Genomic DNA, 26,118 nt, shown 5'->3' with positions numbered 1-26,118 from the left:
CATAAATCTTTCTGTTATCTTAGACTTAAAACCTAGGAAGATTGAAGAGCCAGAGGAATTTCTGGAGCGTTTTAATGAAATCTACCGGGGGCAGTCAGGCGATTTGCTGTATCAAAATGGTCAGAATTCCCCTCAATACTGTGCTATGTTAATGCATTGCCTACCACCTTCTGTGGTTACTGCTGTGAAATGTAATAACATGGATTGGACAGAGAACGACCCTTCCCAGATGGCAAGGGCAGTCAGATTTTACTGGAAGGAGGGTGTAGGCCAAGAAGGAGGCTCAGTTACAAAGGTTAAGAATGAAAGAATGTAATGAAAAAGGATGATCTGCGACCCCAACAAGCGGCAGAAATGGTAGTTTACCAGCAGGAGCTCCAATATAGTGACTTTGGGTGGGTGGATCAGCGAAGAGGAGGAAGAGACATCCAGTTTCCTATATCCCAGAAAGCGAATGAACAAAGAAACAAAGGGATCTCTGCAAATCAATTCAAATGGTATCAAGTTTCACATACTCGACGCCCATAGGTCAGCCTATATCCCTCCTGACCTGTTCGATCTATTCTGATTGGCTCACTTCCAATCCCTTTCTCTGGCCCCTATCAATGCAGCATCACTCTCATAGACACACCTCTTCCTGCTTTTTCCATGCGGTCTCAAATCCCTTTCTCCCTAACTGCCAGAATCAAAGTGGCTTATTTCTACATTACATTAACTAGTATCTCTAAAGTAACTATTTTATATCACATTCGTCAAACCCAGCTCCCCTCCCACAAGGACCAGCCTAACTAACCCCTTAACCTACGTTACCCTGACCCCCCCACCCCCGCTGATGATTAATTTTCCGCGAAGAAGTCGATAAATGGTTGCCACCTCCAGGTGAACCCATACAGTGAACCTCTCAAAGCGAACTTAATCTTCTCCAGATCGAGAAAGCTCGCCATTTCCGACAGCCAGGCCTCCGGCTTCGGAGGTTTTGCGTCCCTCCAAGCCAGCAGAATTCGTCGTCGGGCTACCAGGGAAGCAATGGCCAAAACGTCAGCCTCTCTCTCCTCCTGGACTCCCGGGTCCTCCGAAGCCCCCAAAACAGCCACTTCTGGACTCATCACCACCCCTGTTTTCAGTACCCGGGACATAACATCCGCGAACCCCTGCCAGTACCCCCTGAGTTTTGGGAATGCCCAAAACATGTGGACATGGTTCGCCGGCCCTCCCGAACATCTGGCGCACCTGTCCTCCAATACGAAAAATTTACTCACCCGGGACACTGTCATGTAGGCCCGGTGGACGACGTTAAATTGAATCAGGCTGAGCCTGGCGCATGTTGCAGTCGCGTTTACCTTGCTCAATGCCTCCGCCCACAAACCCTCTTCTATCTCACCTCTGAGCTCCTCTTCCCACTTAAGCTTCAGCTCCTCGGTCTGTGACTCCTCTGCTCCTATAAGTTCTTTATCTAGATCCGAGACCCTCCCCTCCCCCACCCATCCACTGGACACTACCCTGTCCTGGATCCCCCCGAGTGGCAGGCGTGGGCAAGATGGAATCTGTCTGCGTAGAAAGTCCCGCACCTGCAGGTACCTGAACTCATTCCCTCTCGCCAGCCCAAATTTCTCCTCTAATGCCCTCATGCTCGGGAAGCTCCCTTCCAAGAACAAATCCCCATCCTCTCAATCCCCTCCCTCCGCCATGCTCGGAACCCACCGTCCATATTCCCCGGGGCAAACCGGTGATTGTCGCAAATTGGGGACCAAACCGTGCTCCCATTCCCCCCACTTGCCTCCTCCATTGGCCCCAGGTCCACAAAGTCGCCACCACTATGGGGCTGGTGGAGTACCGTGGTGGCGGGAGTGGCAGGGGCGCCGTAACCAGGGCCGCCAAACTGGTCCCCCTACACGAAGCGGCCTCCATTTGCCCCCAAACCGACCCCGCACCTATGATCCGCTTCCTTATCGTAGCTATGTTGGCCGCCCAGTAGTAATTACTAAAGTTTGGCAGCGCCAGCCCCCCTTCCTCTCGGTTCCCCTCGAGCATCACCCTCTTCACCCGCGGGGACTTTCCCGCCCACACAAATCCCATAGTCATTTTATTAGCCTTCTTGAAAAAAGACCGCAGAATGAAAATGGTGAGACACTGGAAAACAAACAGGAATCTCGGGAAGATCGTCATTTTAACCGTCTGCACTCTCCCCGCTAGTGTCAGTGGGAGCACATCCCACCTCCGGAACTCAGCTCTCATTTGCTCCACCAACCGAGACAAGTTCAACTTGTGCAGACGGCCCCAGTCCCGCGCCACCTGTATCCCTAAGTATCTAAAACTGTTTTCCACTAACCTGAACGGCAGCCCCCTCAACCTATGCTCCTGGCCCCTCGCCTGGACTACAAACAACTCACTCTTTGCCATGTTCAGTTTGTACCCTGAGAACCGGCCCAATTCCTTCAGGATTCCCATGATTTCATCCATCTCAGCCACTGGATCCGTGATGTATAAGAGCAGGTTGTCGGCGTACAATGAAACTCTGTGTTCCACCACCCCCCGTACCAGCCCCTAGAAGCTCTTAGGGCAATTGCCAGCGGCACTATTGCTAACGCAAACAGCAGTGGGGAGAGGGGACACCCCTGCCTTGTCCCACGGTACAGTCTGAAATAGTCAGATGTCGTTCGATTCGTCCTCACACTCGCCTCCGGAGCCTGGTACAACAGTCTGACCCATTCGATAAAGCCCTCCCCGAACCCAAAACATCCCAGCACCTCCCACAGATAGTCCCACTCAACCCGGTCGAAAGCCTTCTCGGCATCCATTGCCACAACTACCTCTACCTCCTTACTCTCCGGGGGCATCATAATCACATTCAGCAGACTTCTTAGGTTGGCCACCAGCTGCCTGCCCTTGGCGAACCCGGTTTGATCTTCCATTATGACGTCTGGCACGCAGTCCACAATCCTAGCCGCCAAGTGCTTGGCCAGAATTTTAGCATCTACGTTGAGCAGAGAGATCGGCCTATAGGACCCACATGCCTCTGGGTCTTTGTCCCGTTTCAATATCAGGGAGCTGGTGACCTGTGACATCGTCGGGGGTAACACCCCTCTGTCTCTTGCCTCATTAAAAACCCTAACCAGCACCAGCCCCACTATCTCTGAGAACGTTTTGTAAAACTCCACCGGATACCCATCCGGCCCCAGGGCTTTACCCGATTGCATGGCCCTCAAGCTCACCAATATTTCTTCAGTCCTGACTGGGGCCCCCAACCCGTCTACCAATCCCCTGCCCACTTTTGGGAAGGTCAGTTCATCCAGAAAGCGTCTCATCCCCTCCGGCCCCGCGGGGGGTTCCGAGGTGTAAAGCTTACTATAGAAGTCCCTGAACACCTTGTTCAGCCCTGCCGGATCTCCTACCAAGTTTCCCCCCCCCCCCCCCCGTCGATACCTTCCCTATTTCCCAGGTCGCCTCCCTATTCCTCAGTTGCTGTGCCAGCATTCTACTGGCTTTCTCCCCGTGCTCGTAAATCGCACCCCTTGCCTTCCTAAGCTGCTCCACAGCCTTACCTGTGGACAACACCCCAAACTCAGTCTGTAGCCTTCGTCGTTCCCTTAATAGCTCTGCCCTCGGGGTCTCCGCGTATCTCCGGTCTGTCTGTAAGGTCTCCCATACCAGTCGGTCCATTTCTGCTCTATCCGTGCTGTCCCTATGTGTTCTAATCGAAATCAGCTCCCCTCTCACTACCGCCTTCAGCGTTTCCCACAGCACCGCCGCTGAGACTTCTCCTGTGTCATTGGCCTGCAGGTAGTTTTGCATACATTTCCTCACCCTCTCCCACACCGCCTCTTCCGTCAACAAACCGACCTCCAGCCTCCATTGAGGACGCTGAAAACTTTCCTTGCAGAGCTGCAGATCAACCCAGTGCGAGGCATGGTCCGAAATAGCAATCGCCGAATATTCTACGCCCGTCAACCCCGCTAACAAATCCTTGCTCATGATGAAAAAAATCAATTCGGGAATACACCTTATGGATATGTGAATAGAACAAAAACTCCCTCCCCATCGGCCGACTAGCCCTCCATGGATCAGCCCCCCCCCCCCCATTTGCTCCATGAACCCCCTCAGTTCTTTTGCCATTTCCTGCATCTTACCCGTTCTTGAGCACGACCGGACTAGGCCGGGGTCAAGGACTGTGTTAAAATCCCCTCCCATAATCAGCCTGTGCGAGTCCAGGTCAGGTATCTTCCCCAGCAGTCTCTTAATAAAATCCACATCATCCCACTTTGGGGCATGTACATCATCCCCTCAAGCTTGCCACTCACCATGACAAATTTGCCTCCCCCATCCGAGATTGTGCTGCCCGCCTCAAATTGCACCCGTTTGTTGACCAAAATCGCGACCCCCCCTGGTTTTAGTGTCCAGCCCCGAGTGGAAGATCTGGCTAATCCAGCCCTTCCTCAATCTGACTTGGTCAGCTACTTTCAGATTATCATAGATTATCATAGAATTTACAGTGCAGAAGGAGGCCATTCGGCCCAACGAGTCTGCACCGGCTCTTGGAAAGAGCACCCTACCCAAGGGCCACACCTCCACCCTATCCCCATAACCCAGTAACCCCACCCTACACCAAGGGCAATTTTGGACACTATGGGCAATTTAGCATGGCCAATCCACCTAACCCGCACACCTTTGGACTGTGGGAGGAAACCGGAGCACCCGGAGGAAACCCACGCACACACGGGGAGGATGTGCAGACTCCGCACAGATAGTGACCCAAGCCAGAATCGAACCTGGGACCCTGGAGCTGTGAAGCATTTGTGCTATCCACAATGCTATCGTGCTGCCCACAGGATGAGTTTCCTGAAGTTTACCACGTCAACTTTCAGCGCACTCAGATGCGCGAACACACGTGCCCTCTTTACTGGCCCGTTTAACCCTCTGACGTTCCAGGTGATCAGCCTGGTTGAGGGGCACTGTGCCCCCCCCACCCATCAATCAGCCATCCCCTTTCTTGGGGCCGCCCCCAGCCCCTGTGTCGCGCTTCCCCTGGCCCGCCTCCTGCAGCCCCCACCTCCGACCTCTCGCACCCAAGACCCTCCCGAGTCAGCAGAACAACTCCCCCCACCCGCCCCCCCAAACACAACAACACCCTGGAACCTAACCCCTGCCATAAACTAACTAAATACACCCCCCCCCCCCCCCCACCTGGCTTCCGTAGACCAGCTCACCCAGCTAGCCTGGTGACTCTCTACTCCGGCGCCAATAAGTCCCCCACCTTTTGTTCCCCCTGACCCATTCCCCCCCACCCCCCCCACCCATCAGCACCACTTCCCCAAACCAGCCATCCTCGAGCAATTGCTCTGAAAAGAAACAAACAAAACGAGAAACAAAGAGAACCCCAACGCGAGTGCAAATCAAATAAAACAGAATAAGTAATAGGCACTTCCAACCCCCCGATCCGAACACAAAGAGCCCCCAGCACCACATACCTTAACCTCCCTCTTTTATGATAAACACCCATTTCTTAACGGTACATTTCTTAAACACCCATTTCTTAAGGTACTCTCACATGACAGGCGTTCAAGACAGGCAACCCTGACCTATACAAGAAATCTAGGTACGACGTCCGCAAAGTCATCGGGATGCCAAGAGACTATACCAAACTAAGCTCGAGTCACAGACTAACGACATGGACTCTCGCCAGTTGTGGCAAGGCTTAAACAACATAACAGGCTGCAAAGCAAAGTCGAGTAGAATCTCTGGCAGCAGTGCACCCCTTCCCACTGAACTCAATGCATTCTATGCTTGTTTCGAGCAGGAAACTAACAAACCATTTTTAACTGCCCCAGCAGCCTCGGACACACCCATACCTACCATCACAGCTTCCAAAGTCCAACCCGGGCGGGGGCCTCCACGTGGCCATCGGAGCCTGGCAGAACAGGGTCCACGTGGTCTAGCCGGGGTGGAAAGTTGGGGGGAAGGAACCGAGGTTGGGAGGAGGAGTTTTACAAGAGGCAGTGGATGGAAGGAGCTGGAGACTTGTGGGGGGGTGGGTGTACAACTCTTGGGTATCATGTACGGTACTCTTTCAGAGGCTGGATGGCGTTGAGTGTAGGGGGGGAGGGGGAGTGGACTCTATAGGTCAATGGGCGGTCCCGGACTCCTTTTTCTTTTTCTCCTTTGTTTTTTGTTTTCACCGTGGGAGGGTTTGGTTTATTGGACGCATATATTGTGGGCCGTTGTTTGGGGTGGTGGGAGGATTGGTCATTGGTATTGTTAAGGGGATTGATTTTGTATTTGTTACCATTTACTGTTTATGGGTGGGGTGTAAATTTTTGAAGGAAAATGTGAAAATGTAGAATAAAATTTTTTAAAAAAAGATACTACAGAGAGTCGTGAACTCAGCTCAGTCCATTACGCGAAACCACCTCCCATCCATTGATTCTGCCTACACCTCCTGCTGCCTTGGGAAAGGGGGCAGAATAATCAAAGACCAACCCCCATACGGGTTATTCTCTCTTCCAACCTCTTCCATTGGGCAGAAGATAAAAAAGTCTGAGAACAAGCATTAACGGGTTCAAAAACAGTTTCTTCCCCGCTGTTACCAGACTCCTGAATGACCCTCTTATGGACTGAACTGATCTCTCCACACACTTCACTACTGAGTAGTACGACACTCTGTATGCTTCATCCGATGTCTGTGACTATGTATTTGCATTGTGTATCTATTGTATGTCCTATGTTTTTTCATGTATGGAATGATCTGTCTGGACGGTAGGCAGAACAATACTTTTCACTGTACCTCGGTACACGTGACAATAAACACAAATCCAAAGACAGTTATGAAGTATTCGTTCAACACCCTACCAATGTCCTCTGGCTCCACCCACAGATTTCCGCATTGGTCCCTAATGGGCCCTGCTCTTTCCCTGGTTTCCTCTTCCCATTGATGTACTTATAGAATATTTTGGGGTTTCCCCGACTTTTACCAGCCAGAGCTTTCTCATGTCTCCTCTTTGGGTCCAAGTGTTTTCAGACAATCAGCAGGATCTCGTGTTCAGCCACCCTACACTTTATATAGTGCCTAGCATTTTCCCAACAACAGATAATGGATAATTGGTCAATATAATTCACTGGTTTCTCTCTTGTCATCTTTTCTAAACAGCAGAGTGACATGCACGATTTTCCAATCTAACAGAACAGTTCCCAAATTGGGAGAACATTGAAGGATTATGGATACAGTATCTGCGATGTTTTCACTTATTTTGTTTAATACCCTGACCCTGGGGTGAAACTATCTGGTCCTGGCGATCTGTCATTCTTTAGTGCCATTATTTTTTTAATTATTGCAATCTTGCTTATGTTAATCATGTTGATATCCTGTCCCTGATTAAATATTAGTTTCCTTGGGATATATTTAGGGGAGGCAATGGTGTAGTGGTATTGTCACTGGATTAGTAACCCAGACACCCAGGAGATTCTCTGGGGACCCGGATTCGAATCCCACCTTGGCAGATGCTGAAATTTGAATTCAATAAACTATCTGGAATTAGTTTATGATGACCATGAAACCGTAAGAATAATAATCTTTATTATTGTCACGAGTTGGCTTACATTAACACTGCATTGAAGTACTGTGAAAATCCCCCATTCGCCACACTCCGGCGCCTGTTTGGGGGGACAGAGGGAGAATTCAGAATGTCCAACTCACCTAACAGATCGTCTTTTGGGACTGGTGGGAGGAAACCGGAGCACCCAGAGGAAGCCCACGCAGACACGGGGAGAACGTGTAGACTCTGCACAGACAGTGACCCAAGCTGGGAATCGAACCTGGGTCCCTGGCGCTGTGAAGCAACAGTGCTAACCACTGTGCTAACGTGCCACCCATTCCTTTGGGGAAGAAAATCTGTCATCCTTATCTGGTTTGGTCTAAATGTGACTCCAAACCCACAGCAATATGGTCGACTCTTGCAATAATAAAGATTATTATTATGAAATGGCAAACCACTCAGTTCAAGGGCAATTCGGGGTGGGCAATAAATGCTGGCCCAGCAGTTGACACCCACATCCCCTAAATAATCTTTAAAAATAATTTTACCTAACTTTGTGTCATCAGCAAATTTGTCAACCACCTCATCCATCCCTTCACCCAAGTCATTTACATGAATTTTAAACGGTTGAGGTCTCAGCACTGATCCCTGTGGCACACCACTCGTTACATTTTGTCAACCTGTAAAAGACCCAATCATGCCTTCCTCCTGCTTCCCATTAGCCAACCAATCTTCTATCTTTTATTTTCTGCAATAACCTTTGATGTCGCTATTTTATCAAATGTCTTCTGGAAAGTTCACCGATCACTCCTGTGCAATTGACCTACATTGGCTCCCATATCAGCAACTAAATTAGGATTTTTAAAAAAACACTGCTTTCAAATCCTTTCACGGCCTCTCTCTTACCACCTGTGATCTTCTTTAGTCCCATTACCTGTGACCTGGTCACTAAGCTCTGAAAATCCCTCCATTCATCTCTTTGGCTTTCTACTTTGCTTTCCTTCTTCAAAACATTTCTTACCTCTTTGACCAAGTTTATGATCGTATATACTAATATCTCCTTATTTGCCTTGGTGTCAAATTTTGTTTTATAATGCCCATGAAATGCCTTGGGATATTTAATTTGATTAAAGTTTTGGAAATGCTTTTAATACTTCTCTTGTCAGACAGTCCTTTAATTCATAAATATAGCGAGGATAAAAGCAAATTACGGCAGATGCTGGAATCCAAAACAAAAACAGAAAATGCTGGAAAATCTCAGCAGGTCTGACAGCATCTGTGGAGAGAGAACAGAGCTAACTTTGATTCTGGATGATTCTTTGTCAAAGCTGGAGAGAACTGAAAATGGGGTACACTGTTGTGGGGGGAGGGTGGTGGCTTGGAGCAGTGCGGCTGGATAGAGGGCGATAGGTGGAGATTGACAAAGATGTCACGGACAGAAAGACAAAGGGAATGTAAATAGTGGTGATAATGATGAAGAAGACTGCTGATAGTGGCACATTAAAAGATCAGAATGTGTTAATGGCAGAACAGGGGTGAGCAGTGTGTCAAAGGACAAAGTGGAACAGTAAACCAATGTCCCTAGTAGGGTGGGGGAGACAATTATGAGGGAAAAACGGATTGATGGAAGAAATGAAAATAAATTGATCAGAAATAAAAATGGGGTGAAGGTGGAGAAGAGAGTTCACAGTCTGAAGTTGTTAAACTCAATGTTAAATCCGGAAGGCTTTAATGTGCCTAATTGGGAGATGAGGTGCTGTTCCTCAAGTTTGCGCTGGGCTTCACTGGAACAATACAGCAGGCCAAGGATGGAAATGTGGACATGACAGCAGGATGGTGAGTTGAAATTGCAAGTGTCAGGAAAGTCAGAGTCCGGCTTGCGGACGGACCGGAGGTGCTCTGCAAAGTGGTCACCTAGTCTGCGTTTAGTCTCTCCAAAGCAGAGTAGACTGCACTGGGAGCAGCAAATGCAATAGACCAGGTTGAAGGAGGTGCACATAAAGCGTTGCCTCACCTGAAAAGAGTGTTTAGGCTCTTGGATGGTGAGCAGGGAGGAGGTAAAAAGACAGGTGTTGCGCATTCTGCAATTGCATGGGAAGGTGCCGTGGGAAGAGAGTGATGGAAGTGTGCATTAGGGTTTCCTAAAGGCAACAGCCCCTATGGAATATTGACAAGGGAAGTGAGGGGAAGATGTGTTTGGTGGTGGTATCATGCTGGATTGGCGGAACTGGCAGAGGATCCTTTGAATGCAGAGGCTGGTGGAGTGAGAAGTGAGGACAATGGGAACCATATCCTGGCTCTGGGAAGGAGGGGAAGGGATGAGAGCTGAGGTGTGGGAGATGGATTGGACACGGTTGAGAGCCCTGTCAACCACAGTGGGTGGGAAACCATGATTAAGGAAGGAAGACATGTCAGCAGCACAGTTTTGGAAAGTGACATCAATACAGAGAGGATGTTCTGCCTACTGCTACTGTGCCAACTAGGTTTCACTGCTGCCTCAATAAAATTTGCCAATTCTTTCACAAATTATTGTGGATTAATAGTATTTTATAGTTTGATACATTTTTAATTTGTATTTAAAATTTACACGCTGCAGTGGCATTTCAGAAAGAAATATACACTTAGCTAATTTAATCAATTATGTAAATTAGATCCTGGATATTGGTTTCTGACAGAGAAAGCTTCGGTTGGCATTACATACTCCATGGGCGTGATTCTCCGCTCCCGCGACTAAGTGCCCACGACGTCGAGGTTCACGACGGCGCGAAACGGCCCCGATCTCGACCGATTCAGGGGCCGAGAATGGGCTAGGATCGGGGCCGCGAGAAACTCGGAGGGCGTGTCGCGAAAGCAGCGTCGTCAGCGTGCGCGCCGGGCATTGGCGCCGCGTAAATGACACGGCCAGTGCCGTGTAACTGGCGTCACCCACGCATTGGCCGGCGCCAACCCGCGCATGCGTGGTTACTGTCCTCCCCGAGGCCGCCCCGCAAGAAGATGTCGGATGGATCTTGCGGGGCGGGGAGGAAAGGAGGTCCTCCTTCAGAGAGGCCGGCCCGCCGATCAGTGGGCACCGATCGCGGGCCAGAACCCATTTGAGGCCCCCCCCCCCACCCGGTGCAGGAACCCCCTTCCCCCGCCCCCCACAGGCCGTTCCCCCAGCGTTCCCGCGCTGTTCCATCCGGCAGCGACCAGGTGTGGACAGCGCCGGTGGGAACCCGTCGTATTCGGCAGGCCGCTCGGTCCATCCGGGCCGGAGAATAGCAGGGATAGCGGAGAATCGCCATTTTTGGTGTCTCGGGCGATTCTCCGGCCTGCGCCGCGCAGAACACGACGGGGCCGTTCTTGCCGCTTGGGTGAATCGCTGGAGGGCGGCGGACCGGCGTCGCGTGGAAAAATGGCGCGCCAGGCGATTCTCCCAACCGGCGCGGGAGCGGAGGATCGCATCCCATACATATAGATTTTCCAGCATTCAGCCAAATCTTTAAAAACTGTCCTTTCGCAGAAGGGGGAAAATAAGCAAAAGAAAGCACTTACCAGCTAAAAGAATACCCTCTTCTTCATGAACATGAATTGGGAGATAAGCATGTTCATTCTGATGACCTTCATACTGTTTGATACATCTTGCAGTTCTCAAGTCCCAAAGTTTAATCTGAAAGAGACAGCACATGATGAATATCAAATTTACGATTGCTAGTACTGCAAGCCATTTTAAAAGGGAAAGATGTTCTACATCGGCGATCACTCGCCAAGGAGTATGATTGTTCATCTAATAAATTATGTCTTACTGGTCATGGGTTCTGATGAGCCCGATCCTAGAGCCACACCCTTGACCACACATTTGGCAGAGGTTTCTGGGAGCTGGGACCAATCCTTGGACTCGAGATCGCTGGTATTCCTTTCTCAGGCTCCTTTTTTTCCTGGGCCTCCTCATCCGGTGTCATAGAACATAGAACGATACAGCGCAGTACAGGCCCTTCGGCCCACGATGTTGCACCGAAACAAAAGCCATCTAACCTACACTATGCCATTATCATCCATATGTTTATCCAATAAACTTTTAAATGCCCTCAATGTTGGCGAGTTCACTACTGTTGCAGGTAGGGCATGCCACGGCATCACTACTCTTTGCGTAAAGAACCTACCTCTGACCTCTGTCCTATATCTATTACCCCTCAGTTTAAAGCTATGTCCCCTCGTGCCAGCCATTTCCATCCGCGGGAGAAGGCTCTCACTGTCCACCCTATCTAACCCCCTGATCATTTTGCATGCCTCTATTAAGTCTCCTCTTAACCTTCTTCTCTCCAACGAAAACAACCTCAAGTCCATCAGCCTTTCCTCATAAGATTTTCCCTCCATACCAGGCAACATCCTGGTAAATCTCCCCGCTCCAAAGCCTCCACGTCCTTCCGATAATGCGGTGACCAGAACTGTACGCAATACTCCAAATGCGGCCGTACCAGAGTTTTGTACAGCTGCAACATGACCTCCTGACTCCGGAACTCAATCCCTCTACCAATAAAGGCCAACACTCCATAGGCCTTCTTCACAACCCTATCAACCTGGGTGGCAACTTTCAGGGATCTATGTACAGGGACACCTAGATTCCTCTGCTCATCCACACTTCCAAGAACTTTACCATTAGCCAAATATTCCGCATTCCTGTTATTCCTTCCAAAGTGAATCACCCTCACACTTCTCTACATTAAACTCCATTTGCCACCTCTCAGCCCAGCTCTGCAGCTTATCTATATCCCTCTGTAACCTGCTACATCTTTCCACACTGTCGACAACACCACCGACTTTAGTGTTGTCTGCAAATTTAGTCACCCACCCTTCTGCGCCCTCCTCTAGGTCATTGATAAAAATGACAAACAGCAACGGCCCCAGAACAGATCCTTGTGGTACTCCACTTGTAACTGAACTCCATTCTGAACATTTCCCATCAACTATGTCCTGGAAGAATTGTCTCTCTTCCATCAGGAGGTTCCTCCAAGTAGGTCTTTTCTGAGCGAGGGTCTCCCAGGAGTTGACATCTTTGTTGCAGTTTTTGAGGCAAGACTTCAGGGTGTCTTTGAAGTGCTGCCTTCGTTCTCCTTTTGTTCAAGAGCCTTCCTTGAGCTGGGCAAGAAGATTTGCTTTGGCAGTCGTGACTCTGACTTCCTAAGCATGTGGTCGGCACAGCTGAGTTGGTTTCGGATGATCATGACCTCTATGCTGATGCTCTTGGCTCCTTCAAGGATGATGATGTTAGTACACTGTCCTCCCAGCTGATGCGAAGAATCCGTCTCAAACAGCTTCGATGGTACCTCTCCAAGGCTTTGAGATGGCATCATAGATACATAGAAGATAGGAGCAGGAGGAGGCCTTTTGGCCTTTCGAGCCTGCTCCACCATTCATCACGATCATGGCTGATCATCCAACTTAATAGCCTATTCCTGCTTTCTCCCCATAGCCTTTGATCCCATTCTCCCCAAGTGCTATATCCAGCCGCCTCTTGAATATATTCAAAGTTTTAGCATCAACTATTTCCTGTGGTAATGAATTCCACAGGCTCATCACTCTTTGGGTGAAAAAACGTCTCCTTATCTCTGTCTGAAATGGTTTACCCTGAATCCTCAGACTGTGACCCCTGGTTCTGGACACACCCATCATTGGTAACATCACTCCATGCTGTCTCGTCCTGTTAGAATTTTATAAGTCTCTATGAGGTGCCCCGTCATTCTTCTTGGGGGGATCCCTGCAGGACCCACTAGTCACCGCCTGCCACTTAGAAAGAAAATCTCATTTATTCCTACTCTGTTTCTTATCTGCTAACCAATTCTCAGTCCATGCCATTATATCATCCCCAACTACCTCTGCACTCATGCTGTTTCAATCTCTCGACTGACTCTCCTCTCTCTGTTTTTAATCACCCTGTTATATTCTTTGTTGTAGCCTCAAAGTGAAAGAATCAGGTGGTACATCGAGTTCGTATAACATAGTGTAAGGGGTTTATTTACAAGTTGCTGCTCAAACAGTATACAATGGTGAACTCCACAAAAAACCGTGAAACAATGATGACATCATTGCATTACACGTGACACTGCCCCAGCCAGTGGTGTTACTTTGTTACCCTAGCACTCACATAAACCTCCTGACTGCCTCTCCACTCGCGCTATTTACAATGCCCCCTCTTTTGCTCTATTTTCAATCACCTGCCTGCTTCTCGATTCACCTGCTTTCAATCTCCCGACCTTCTCTCCTCTTCCTGTTTTCAATCTCCCGACCTTCTCTCCTCTCCCTGTTTTCAATCTCCAGACTCTCCTCTCCGTTTTCAATCTCCAGACTGACTCTTCCTGTTTTCAATCTCCCGACCTTCTCTCCGCTCCGTTTTCAGAATCCAGGCTGACTCTTCCTGTTTTCAATCTCCAGACTGACTCTCCCTGTTTTCAATCTCCAGACTGACTCTCCCTGACCATCCTTTGTTTCTCCCCTGTCTTCACTACTACCACCTGCGCTCTCCAGGGACTATTGCTGGCCTGGATTATGCCCTCCTTTAGTAGCCGCTGGACTTCGGACCGAATGAAGGTCCGGTCCTGGGCGCTGTACCGTCTGCTCCTAGTGGCGATGGGTTTGCAATCCGGGGTAAGGTTCGCAAACAAGGATGGGGGTTGCACCTTGAGGGTTGCGAGGCCGCAGATGGTGAGTGGGGGTATGGGGCCGCCGAATTTAAACGTAAGGCTCTGTAGATTACATTGGAAATCTAATCCCAGCAAGGTGGGGGCACAGAGTTGGTGAAGGACGTTAAGTTTGTAGTTTTTGAACTCCCTCCCCTGCACCGTTAGGGTAACTATGCAGAATCCCTGGATCTGTACGGAGTGGGATCCTGCAGCTAGGCAAATCTTGTGCGCTGGGATAGGTGGTCAAGGAACAGCGTCTTACCGTGTCGGGGTGTATAAAGCTTTCCGTGCTCCCGGAGTCGACTAGGCATGGCGCCTCGTGGCCGTTAATTAGGACCGTTGTCGTCTGGAGTGTCCGGGGCCGAGCCTGATCGAGCGTAACCGAAGCGAGCCGTGGTTGTAGTAGTGGGGTGGGGTCCGTTGTTGCCGTCCAAGATGGCGTCGGGGATGGACAAAATGGCCGCCCCCATACATCGCACGTGGCTGGGGGTCACAAGATGGCGGCGGGGGTGGACAAAATGGCCGCCCCCATGCGTTGTACAGGTTGGGGGCGGTCCAAGATGGCGGCGCCCCTCGTGGTGGTCGGGACCCAAAATGGCGGCGTCTGCGGGTCGCACAACGGCGCCCCTTCTCCCCTCGTGGTGGTCGGGACCCAAAATGGCGGCGTCTGCGGGTCGCACATGGTGTGCTGGGGGGTCTGGGGAGTGCTGGGACCGCGAGCGCTAGGACCGCGCGGAGCTCCCTCACCGCGAGCGCTAGGACCGCGAGCGCTCGGACCCGCGGAGCTCCCTCACCAGGGACAGCGGTGGTCGGGGTCCAAGTAGGTGGCGCCGGCGGCTCAGGCGTGGGGCGCGGGGCGGGGGTGAGGGTGGCGTTAGGGACGCGAAAAACCCCCTCCTCTCCGTGGAGAGTGTTGGCCGGGACCCAAAGCGGTAGCGCCGGCGGCGGGTCGTACATGGGCTGCGGGGAGGGGGGTTGGGGAGCGTAGGCGGCGTGCAGGGCTCCCAGTTCTCCCGGGACCGCGGTGGTCGGGAACCAGAGCGGCTGCGCCTGCGGGTCGCACATGGCGTGCTGGGGGGGGTTGGGACGCATAGACTGCTTGTAGGGCTCCCTGTGGCCCCGGGACGGCGGCGACCTCGCGGGATCGGCACACCACCGCATAATGGCCCTTTTCCCCGCAACTTTTGCAGATGGCTGCGCGGGCCGGACAGCGCTGTCGGGGGTGTTTCGCCTGGCCGCAGAAATAACAGCGGGCGCCCCCGGTGCGACTCGGCGTTTGGACTGCGCAAGCCTGTGGGGTGTCCGGGGGGGGGGGGGTTTGCCGCGACGGGTACGTACGGGGCCCAATGGCCTGCCGCGCGGTCGGGGCCGTAGGCGCGGGTATTACGCGCGGCCACGTCTAGGGAGGCTGCTAGGGCCCGTGCCTCTGAGAGTCCGAGCGACTCTTTTTCTAGAAGTCTTTGGCGGATTTGGGAGGATTGCATACCTGCCACAAAAGCGTCGAGCATTAGCATGTCCGTGTGTTCGTTTGCATTCACCGACGGGCAGCTGCAGGCTCGTCCCAAAATCAGTAGAACTCGTCCATCGATTCTCCGGGAGCTTGCCGTCTTGTCGCGAGCTGGTAGCGAGCGTAGATTTGGTTAACTGGGCGAACGTAGAGACTTCTGAGTGCTGTGAACGCCGTCTGGAAATCGTCGGTGTCTTCAATGAGGGTGAAAATCTCCGTGCTCACCCTCGAGTGCAGGACCTGCAGTTTTTGTTCGTCTGAGACTCGGCCGGTGGTCGTTCTGATGTAGGCCTCGAAGCAAGTCTGCCAGTGTTTGAAGGCTGCTGCCGCATTCACTGCGTGGGGGCTGATCCTCAGGCATTCTGGAATGATCCTGAGCTCCATAGTCCTTTTTAGGCACGCTTAATAAATTGTAGCGCACAAAGACTCCATGAGATGAATAGAGTGAAGTCGATGAGGCTTTATTAAGCGTGTCTGTTCCCCAGCAGCTCGATAGTAAACTGGCCTGCGGGGGAAGACACCGGCTTCTTATACTCCGCCTTCAGGGGTCAACGGCCAACCAGGACCCGGGATCTGTCAGCCAATGACATTAGGGCTTCCAGTCCCACATGACCCCCAATACATACTACCACACAATCTCTAGATCGACTCTCCCTGTTTTCAATCTCCAGACCGACTCTCCCTGTTTTCAATCTCCAGACCGACTCTCCGTTTTCAATCTCCAGACTGACTCTCCCTGTTTTCAATCTCCAGACCGACTCTCCCTGTTTTCAATCAGCGGTGCGCAGGGGCCTTCTGGGAGGTGAGTACTTACTTTAAAAAGCCTTGCCTTTACAGGAGCAGCCCTTCGGATTTTGGCGGCAGCGGTGCGCAGGGGCCTTCTGGGAGGTGAGTACTTACTTTAAAAAGCCGTACCTTTACAGGAGCAGCCCTTCGGATTTCGGCGGCAGCGGTGCGCAGGGGCCTTCTTGGAGGTGAGTAGTGTATTTAAAAGCCTCACCTTTACAGGGGCAGCCCTTTGGATTTCGGCGGCAGCGGTGCGCAGGGGCCTTCTGGGAGGTGAGTACTTACTTTAAAAAGCCTTGCCTTTACAGGAGCAGCCCTTCGGATTTCGGCGGCAGCGGTGCGCAGGGGCCTTCTGGGAGGTGAGTACTTACTTTAAAAAGCCGTACCTTTACAGGAGCAGCCCTTCGGATTTCGGCGGCAGCGGTGCGCAGGGGCCTTCTTGGAGGTGAGTAGTGTATTTAAAAGCCTTGCCTGGACCCGTGTCTGTTCTTCTTTTCTGTTTTATTTGTTTTTATATAAGGCGGGAACCGGAAGTTCGACCAGCGGACCTCTGGGAAGTCCCCCCCCCACCCCCCCCCAACTAATAAATTCTGGTGGAGAGGAAACCCGAGACACTACACGTGTAGTGTCTCCCACCCGCCCTCCTCCTCTAACCTAATAATAAGACCCATTGGTGTAAGGTAAGTGCCATATTATATTATTATTATATTATTAGCATTGTGCAGGTCAAGGTTCGGAGGTGGAGGAGCAGACTCTGTCAGCGAGAGAACCTGAGAACATCTAAGACACTCAGAAGGTAAGAAGGTAAGTAAGTTATTTTTACTTTTATACCTTTTTTCAAATTGTGTGTGTCGGGGGGAAACTAAAGTGACATCACAGAAAAGCTGTGGCCAGAGTGGCTGGTTGGGATTCTAACCTAAATTTAAAAAAAATTTGAGTATTTGGGAACTAATTAAACATAATAACTTAATTATAATTTAGAGGATATCTAAGCCAGAGATTGGAGAGTATTATAGTTAGCTATCGCATTTCTATTAGAAATCTAGTGCTAGGAAACAGATAGTTGACAGTAACTTTGAAATTTAAAAAAAAGTATTCAAAAAAAAAGACAAATTTTAATTAATTGACGCAATGTCAGTTAGAGGGGTGCTGTGCTCTGACTGTGAGATGTGGCAGGTCCGGGAGGCTTCCAGCGGCCCGGATGGCTTCATCTCCAGAAAGTGCACCCAACTGGAGCTCCTCACAGACCGCATGGTTCGGTTGGAGCAGCAATTGGATGCACTTAGGAGCATGCAGGTGGCGGAAAGCGTCATAGATCGCAGTTATGTAAATGTGGTCACACCCAAGGTGCAGGCAGAGAAATGGGTGATCACCAGAAAGGGCAGGCAGTCAGTGCAGGAATCCCCTGTGGTTGTCCCCCTCTCGAACAGATATACCCCTTTGGATACTGTCGGGGGGGATAGCCTATCAGGGGAAAACAGCAGCAGCCAGAGCAGTGGCACCACGGCTGGCTCTGATGTTCAGCAGGGAGGGTCAAAGCGCAGAAGAGTAATAGTAATAGGGGACTCTATAGTCAGGGGCACAGATAGGCGCTTCTGTGGACGTGAAAGAGACTCCAGGATGGTATGTTGCCTCCCTGGTGCCAGGGTCCAGGATGTCTCCGAACGGGTAGAGGGAATCCTCAAGGGGGAGGGCAAACAGGCAGAGGTCATTGTACATATTGGTACTAACGACATAGGCAGGAAGGGGCATGAGGTCCTGCAGCAGGAGTTCAGGGAGCTGGGCAGAAAGTTAAAAGACAGGACCTCTAGGGTTGTAATCTCGGGATTACTCCCTGTGCCACGTGCCAGTGAGGCTAGAAATAGGAAGATAGAGCAGATAAACACGTGGCTAAACAGCTGGTGTAGGAGGGAGGGTTTCCATTATCTGGACCACTGGGAGCTCTTCCGGGGCAGGTGTGACCTGTATAAGAAGGACGGGTTGCATCTAAACCGGAGAGGCATAAATATCCTGGCCGCGAGATTTGCTAGTGTCACACGGGAGGGTTTAAACTAGTATGGCAGGGGGGTGGGCACGGGAGCAATAGGTCAGAAGGTGAGAGCATTGAGGGAGAACTAGGGAATAGGGACAGTGTGGCTCTGAGGCAGAGCAGACGGGGAGAAGTTGCTGAACACAGCGGGTCTGGTGGCCTGAAGTGCATATGTTTTAATGCAAGGAGCATTACGGGTAAGGCAGATGAACTTAGAGCTTGGATTACTACTTGGAACTATGATGTTGTTGCCATTACAGAGACCTGGTTGAGGGAAGGGCAGGATTGGCAGCTAAACGTTCCAGGATTTAGATGTTTCAGGCGGGATAGAGGGGGATGTAAAAGGGGAGGTGGAGTTGCGCTACTTGTTCGGGAGAATATCACAGCTGTACTGCGAGAGGACACCTCAGAGGGCAGTGAGGCTATATGGGTAGAGATCAGGAATAAGAAGGGTGCAGTCACAATGTTGGGGGTATACTACAGGCCTCCCAACAGCCAGATAGAGGAGCAGATAGGTAGACAGATTTTGGAAAAGAGTAAAAACAACAGGGTTGTGGTGATGGGGGACTTCAACTTCCCCAATATTGACTGGGACTCACTTAGTGCCAGGGGCTTAGACGGGGCGGAGTTTGTAAGGAGCATCCAGGAGGGCTTCTTAAAACAATATGTAAACAGTCCAACTAGGGAAGGGGCGGTACTGGACCTGGTATTGGGGAATGAGCCCGGCCAGGTGGTAGATGTTTCAGTAGGGGAGCATTTCGGTAACAGTGACCACAATTCAGTAAGTTTTAAAGTACTGGTGGACAAGGATAAGAGTGGTCCGAGGATGAATGTGCTAAATTGGGGGAAGGCTAATTATAACAATATTAGGCGGGAACTGAAGAACATAGATTGGGGGCGGATGTTTGAGGGCAAATCAACATCTGACATGTGGGAGGCTTTCAAGTGTCAGTTGAAAGGAATACAGGACCGGCATGTTCCTGTGAGGAAGAAAGATAAATACGGCAATTTTCGGGAACCTTGGATGACGAGTGATATTGTAGGCCTCGTCAAAAAGAAAAAGGAGGCATTTGTCAGGGCTAAAAGGCTGGGAACAGATGAAGCCTGCGTGGCATATAAGGAAAGTAGGAAGGAACTTAAGCAAGGAGTCAGGAGGGCTAGAAGGGGTCACGAAAAGTCATTAGCAAATAGGGTTAAGGAAAATCCCAAGGCTTTTTACACGTACATAAAAAGCAAGAGGGTAGCCAGGGAAAGGGTTGGCCCACTGAAGGATAGGCAAGGGAATCTATGTGTGGAGCCAGAGGAAATGGGCGAGGTACTAAATGAATACTTTGCATCAGTATTCACCAAAGAGAAGGAATTGGTAGATGTTGAGTCTGGAGAAGGGGGTGTAGATAGCCTGTGTCACATTGTGATCCAAAAAGACGAGGTGTTGGGTGTCTTAAAAAATATTAAGGTAGATAAGTCCCCAGGGCCTGATGGGATCTACCCCAGAATACTGAAGGAGGTTGGAGAGGAAATTGCTGAGGCCTTGACAGAAATCTTTGGATCCTCGCTGTCTTCAGGGGATGTCCCGGAGGACTGGAGAATAGCCAATGTTGTTCCTCTGTTTAAGAAGGGTAGCAAGGATAATCCCGGGAACTACAGGCCGGTGAGCCTTACGTCAGTGGTAGGGAAATTACTGGAGAGAATTCTTAGAGACAGGATCTACTCCCATTTGGAAGCAAATGGACGTATTAGTGAGAGGCAGCACGGTTTTGTGAAAGGGAGGTCGTGTCTCACTTACTTGATAGAGTTTTTCGAGGAGGTCACTAAGATGATTGATGCAGGTAGGGCAGTAGATGTTGTCTATATGGACTTCAGTAAGGCCTTTGACAAGGTCCCTCATGGTAGACTAATACAAAAGGTGAAGTCACACGGGATCAGGGGTGAACTGGCAAGGTGGATACAGAACTGGCTAGGCCATAGAAGGCAGAGGGTAGCAATGGAGGGATGCTTTTCTAATTGGAGGGCTGTGACCAGTGGTGTTCCACAGGGATCAGTGCTGGGACCTTTGCTCTTTGTAGTATATATAAATGATTTGGAGGAAAATGTAACTGGTCTGATTAGTAAGTTTGCAGACGACACAAAGGTTGGTGGAATTGCGGATAGCGATGAGGACTGTCTGAGGATACAGCAGGATTTAGATTGTCTGGAGACTTGGGCGGAGAGATGGCAGATGGAGTTTAATCTGGACAAATGTGAGGTAATGCATTTTGGAAGGTCTAATGCAGGTAGGGAATATACAGTGAATGGTAGAACCCTCAAGAGTATTGAAAGTCAAAGAGATCTAGGAGTACAGGTCCACAGGTCATTGAAAGGGGTAACACAGGTGGAGAAGGTAGTCAAGAAGGCATACGGCATGCTTGCCTTCATTGGCCGGGCATTGAGTATAAGAATTGGCAAGTCATGTTGCAGCTGTATAGAACCTTAGTTAGGCCACACTTGGAGTATAGTGTTCAATTCTGGTCGCCACACTACCAGAAGGATGTGGATGCTTTAGAGAGGGTGCAGAAGAGATTTACCAGAATGTTGCCTGGTATGGAGGGCATAAGCTATGAGGAGCGGTTGAATAAACTCGGTTTGTTCTCACTGGAACGAAGGAGGTTGAGGGGCGACCTGATAGAGGTATATAAAATTATGAGGGGCATAGACAGAGTGGATAGTCAGAGGCTTTTCCCCAGGGTAGAGGGGTCAATTACTAGGGGGCATAGGTTTAAGGTGAGAGGGGCAAGGTTTAGAGTAGATGTACGAGGCAAGTTTTTTACGCAAAGGGTAGTGGGTACCTGGAACTCGCTACCGGAGGAGGTAGTGGAAGCAGGGACGATAGGGACATTTAAGGGGCATCTTGACAAATATATGAATAGGATGGGAATAGAAGGATACGGACCCAGGAAGTGTAGCAGATTGTAGTTTAGTCGGGCAGTATGGTCGGCACGGGCTTGGAGGGCCGAAGGGCCTGTTCCTGTGCTATACATTTCTTTGATCTTTGTTATTTGTTTGTTCAGACTGACTCTCCCTGTTTTCAATCTCCAGACTCTCCTCTCCCTGTTTTCAATCTCCAGACCGACTCTCCGTTTTCAATCTCCAGACTGACTCTCCGTGTTTTCAATCTCCAGACTGACTCTCCCTGTTTTCAATCTCCAGAGTGACTCTCCCTGTTTTCAATCTCCAGACTGACTCTCCCTGTTTTCAATCTCCAGACTCTCCTCTCCCTGTTTTCAATCTCGAGACCGACTCCCCGTTTTCAATCTCCAGACCGAATCTCCCTGTTTTCAATCTCCAGAGTGACTCTCCCTGTTTTCAATCTCCAGACTGACTGTCCCTGTTTTCAATCTCCAGACTGACTCTCCCTGTTTTCAATCTCCAGACCGACTCTCCTCTCCCTGTTTTCAATCTCCAGACTGACTCTCCCTGTTTTCAATCTCCAGACTGCCTCTCCCTGTTTTCAATCTCCAGACTGACTCTCCCTGTTTTCAATCTCTAGATCGACTCTCCCTGTTTTCAATCTCCAGACTAACTCTCCCTGTTTTCAATCTCCAGACCGACTCTCCTCTCCCTGTTTCAATCTCCAGAGTGACTCTCCCTGTTTTCAATCTCCAGACTGACTCTCCCTGTTTTCAATCTCCAGACTGACTCTCCCTGTTTTCAATCTCCAGACTCTCCTCTCCCTGTTTTCAATCTCGAGATCGACTCTCCCTGTTTTCAATCTCCAGACTGACTCTCCCAGTTTTCAATCTCAAGACACTCCTCTCACTGTTTTCAATCTCCAGACTGACTCTCCCTGTTTTCAATCTCCAGACGGACTCTCCCTGTTTTCAATCTCCAGACTCTCCTCTCCCTGTTTTCAATCTCCAGACCGACTCTCCCTGTTTTCAATCTCCAGACCGACTCTCCCTGTTTTCAATCTCCAGAGTGACTCTCCCTGTTTTCAATCTCCAGACTCTCCTCTCCCAGTTTTCAATCTCTCGATCGACTCTCCCTGTTTTCAATCTCCAGACTGACTCTCCCTGTTTTCAATCTCCAGACCGACTCTCCCTGTTTTCAATCTCCAGACTGACTCTCCCGGTTTTCAATCTCCAGACTGACTCTCCCTGTTTTCAATCTCCAGACTGACTCTCCCTGTTTTCAATCTCTAGATCGACTCTCCCTGTTTTCAATCTCCAGACTGACTCTCCCTGTTTTCAATCTCCAGAGTGACTCTCCCTGTTTTCAATCTCCAGACTCTCCTCTCCCAGTTTTCAATCTCTAGATCGACTCTCCCTGTTTTCAATCTCCAGACTGACTCTCCCTGTTTTCAATCTCCAGGCTGACTCTCCCTGTTTTCAATCTCCAGACTGACTCTCCCTGTTTTCAATCTCCAGACTGACTCTCCCTGTTTTCAATCTCCAGACCGACTCTCCCTGTTTTCAATCTCCAGACTGACTCTCCCTGTTTTCAATCTCCAGACTGACTCTCCCTGTTTTCAATCTCTAGATCGACTCTCCCTGTTTTCAATCTCCAGACTGACTCTCCCTGTTTTCAATCTCCAGACTGACTCTCCCTGTTTTCAATCTCCAGACCGACTCTCCTTTTTCAATCTCCAGACTGACTCTCCCTGTTTTCAATCTCCAGACTGACTCTCCCTGTTTTCAATCTCCAGACCAACTCTCCCTGTTTTCAATCTCCAGACTGACTCTCCCTGTTTTCAATCTCCAGACTCTCCTCTCCCTGTTTTCAATCTCCAGACTGACTCTCCCTGTTTTCAATCTCCAGAGTGACTCTCCCTGTTTTCAATCTCCAGACTGACTCTCCCTGTTTTCAATCTCCAGACTGACTCTCCCTGTTTTCAATCTCCAGACCGACTCTCCCTGTTTTCAATCTCCAGACTGACTCTCCCTGTTTTCAATCTCCAGAGTGACTCTCCCTGTTTTCAATCTCCAGACTGACTCTCCCTGTTTTCAATCTCCAGACTGACTCTCCCTGTGTTCAATCTCCAGGCTGACTCTCCCAGTTTTCAATGTCCAGACCGACTCTCCCAGTTTTCAATCTCCAAACTGACTCGCTGTTTTCAATCTCATGACCGACTCACCTCTCCCTGTTTTCAATCTCCAGACCGACTCTCCCTGTTTTCAATCTCCAGACTGCACTCCCTGTTTTCAATCTCCAGACTGGCTCGCCCTGTTTTCAATCTCCAGACTGACTCTCCCTGTTTTCAATCTGCAGACTAACTCTCCCTGTTTTCAATCTCCAGACCGACTCTCCGTTTTCAATGTCCAGACCGACTCTCCCTGTTTTCAATCTCCAGACTCTCCTCTCCCTGTTTTCAATCTCTAGATCGACTCTCCCTGTTTTCAATCTCCAGACTGACTCTCCCTGTTTTCAATCTCCAGACCGACTCTCTTCTCCCTGTTTTCAATCTCAGGAGTGACTCTCCCTGTTTTCAATCTCCAGACTGACTCTCCCTGTTTTCAATCTCCAGACTGACTCTCCCTGTTTTCAATCTCCAGACTGACTCTCCCTGTTTTCAATCTCCAGACTGACTCTCCCTGTTTTCAATCTCCAGACTCTCCTCTCCCTGTTTTCAATCTCCAGACCGACTCTCCCTGTTTTCAATCTCCAGACTGACTCTCCCTGTTTTCAATCTCCAGAGTGACTCTCCCTGTTTTCAATCTCCAGACTCTCCTCTCCCAGTTTTCAATCTCTCGATCGACTCTCCCTGTTTTCAATCTCCAGACTGACTCTCCCTGTTTTCAATCTCCAGGCTGACTCTCCCTGTTTTCAATCTCCAGACTGACTCTCCCTGTTTTCAATCTCCAGACTGACTCTCCCTGTTTTCAATCTCCAGACTGACTCTCCCTGTTTTCAATCTCCAGAAGGACTCTCCCTGTTTTCAATCTCCAGACTGACTCTCCCTGTTTTCAATCTCCAGACTCTCCTCTCCCTGTTTTCAATCTCCAGACCGACTCTCCCTGTTTTCAATCTCCAGACTGACTCTCCCTGTTTTCAATCTCCAGACTGACTCTCCCTGTTTTCAATCTCCAGACTCTCCTCTCCCTGTTTTCAATCTCCAGACCGACTCTCCCTGTTTTCAATCTCCAGACTGACTCTCCCTGTTTTCAATCTCCAGAGTGACTCTCCCTGTTTTCAATCTCCAGACTCTCCTCTCCCAGTTTTCAATCTCTAGATCGACTCTCCCTGTTTTCAATCTCCAGACTGACTCTCCCTGTTTTCAATCTCCAGACCGACTCTCCCTGTTTTCAATCTCCAGACTGACTCTCACTGTTTTCAATCTCCAGACCGACTCTCCCTGTTTTCAATCTCCAGACTGACTCGCCCTGTTTTCAATCTCCAGACTGACTCTCCCTGTTTTCAATCTCCAGACCGACTCTCCGTTTTCAATGTCCAGACCGACTCTCCCTGTTTTCAATCTCCAGACTCTCCTCTCCATGTTTTCAATCTCTAGATCCACTCTCCCTGTTTTCAATCTCCAGACTGACTCTCCCTGTTTTCAAACTCCAGACCGACTCTCCCTGTTTTCAATCTCCAGACTCTCCTCTCCCTGTTTTCAATCTCCAGACCGACTCTCCCTGTTTTCAATCTCCAGACTCTCCTCTCCCTGTTTTCAATCTCCAGACTGACTCTCCCTGTTTTCAATCTCCAGACCGACTCTCCCTGTTTTCAATCTCCAGACCGACTCTCCCTGTTTTCAATCTCCAGACTGACTCTCCCTGTTTTCAATCTCCAGACTGACTCTCCCTGTTTTCAATCTCCAGACTGACTCTCCCTGTTTTCAATCTCCAGACTCTCCTCTCCCTGTTTTCAATCTGCAGACCGACTCTCCCTGTTTTCAATCTCCAGACTGACTCTCCCTGTTTTCAATCTCCAGAGTGACTCTCCCTGTTTTCAATCTCCAGACTCTCCTCTCCCAGTTTTCAATCTCTAGATCGACTCTCCCTGTTTTCAATCTCCAGACTGACTCTCCCTGTTTTCAATCTCCAGGCTGACTCTCCCTGTTTTCAATCTCCAGACTGACTCTCCCTGTTTTCAATCTCCAGACTGACTCTCCCTGTTTTCAATCTCCAGACCGACTCTCCCTGTTTTCAATCTCCAGACTGACTCTCCCGGTTTTCAATCTCCAGACTGACTCTCCCTGTTTTCAATCTCTAGATCGACTCTCCCTGTTTTCAATCTCCAGACTGACTCTCCCCGTTTTCAATCTCCAGAGTGACTCTCCCTGTTTTCAATCTCCAGACTCTCCTCTCCCAGTTTTCAATCTCTAGATCGACTCTCCCTGTTTTCAATCTCCAGACTGACTCTCCCTGTTTTCAATCTCCAGGCTGACTCTCCCTGTTTTCAATCTCCAGACTGACTCTCCCTGTTTTCAATCTCCAGACTGACTCTCCCTGTTTTCAATCTCCAGACCGACTCTCCCTGTTTTCAATCTCCAGACTGACTCTCCCTCTTTTCAATCTCCAGACTGACTCTCCCTGTTTTCAATCTCTAGATCGACTCTCCCTGTTTTCAATCTCCAGACTGACTCTCCCTGTTTTCAATCTCCAGACTGACTCTCCCTGTTTTCAATCTCCAGAC

At 49.9% G+C, this 26,118-nt stretch overlaps 1 protein-coding gene across 3 annotated transcripts in view; it reads right to left on the bottom strand.

Annotated features, from left to right (window-relative positions):
* Positions 1 to 26,118, bottom strand: part of LOC140398912 (DDB1- and CUL4-associated factor 4-like) — a 282,089-nt gene that overhangs the window by 14,855 nt on the left and 241,116 nt on the right. For all 3 annotated transcript variants that reach the window (XM_072487889.1, XM_072487908.1, XM_072487899.1), the window contains one exon: positions 11,061 to 11,175. In XM_072487889.1, coding sequence (XP_072343990.1) covers positions 11,061 to 11,175 — 115 coding nt within the window. The remainder of the gene's footprint in view (positions 1 to 11,060; positions 11,176 to 26,118) is intronic.

This window comes from Scyliorhinus torazame, chromosome 2 (assembly GCF_047496885.1).
Source record: "Scyliorhinus torazame isolate Kashiwa2021f chromosome 2, sScyTor2.1, whole genome shotgun sequence".
Lineage (NCBI taxonomy): Eukaryota > Metazoa > Chordata > Chondrichthyes > Carcharhiniformes > Scyliorhinidae > Scyliorhinus > Scyliorhinus torazame.
Note: the sequence above shows the minus strand (reverse complement) of the source record. Positions and strands in the feature narration are given on the sequence as shown.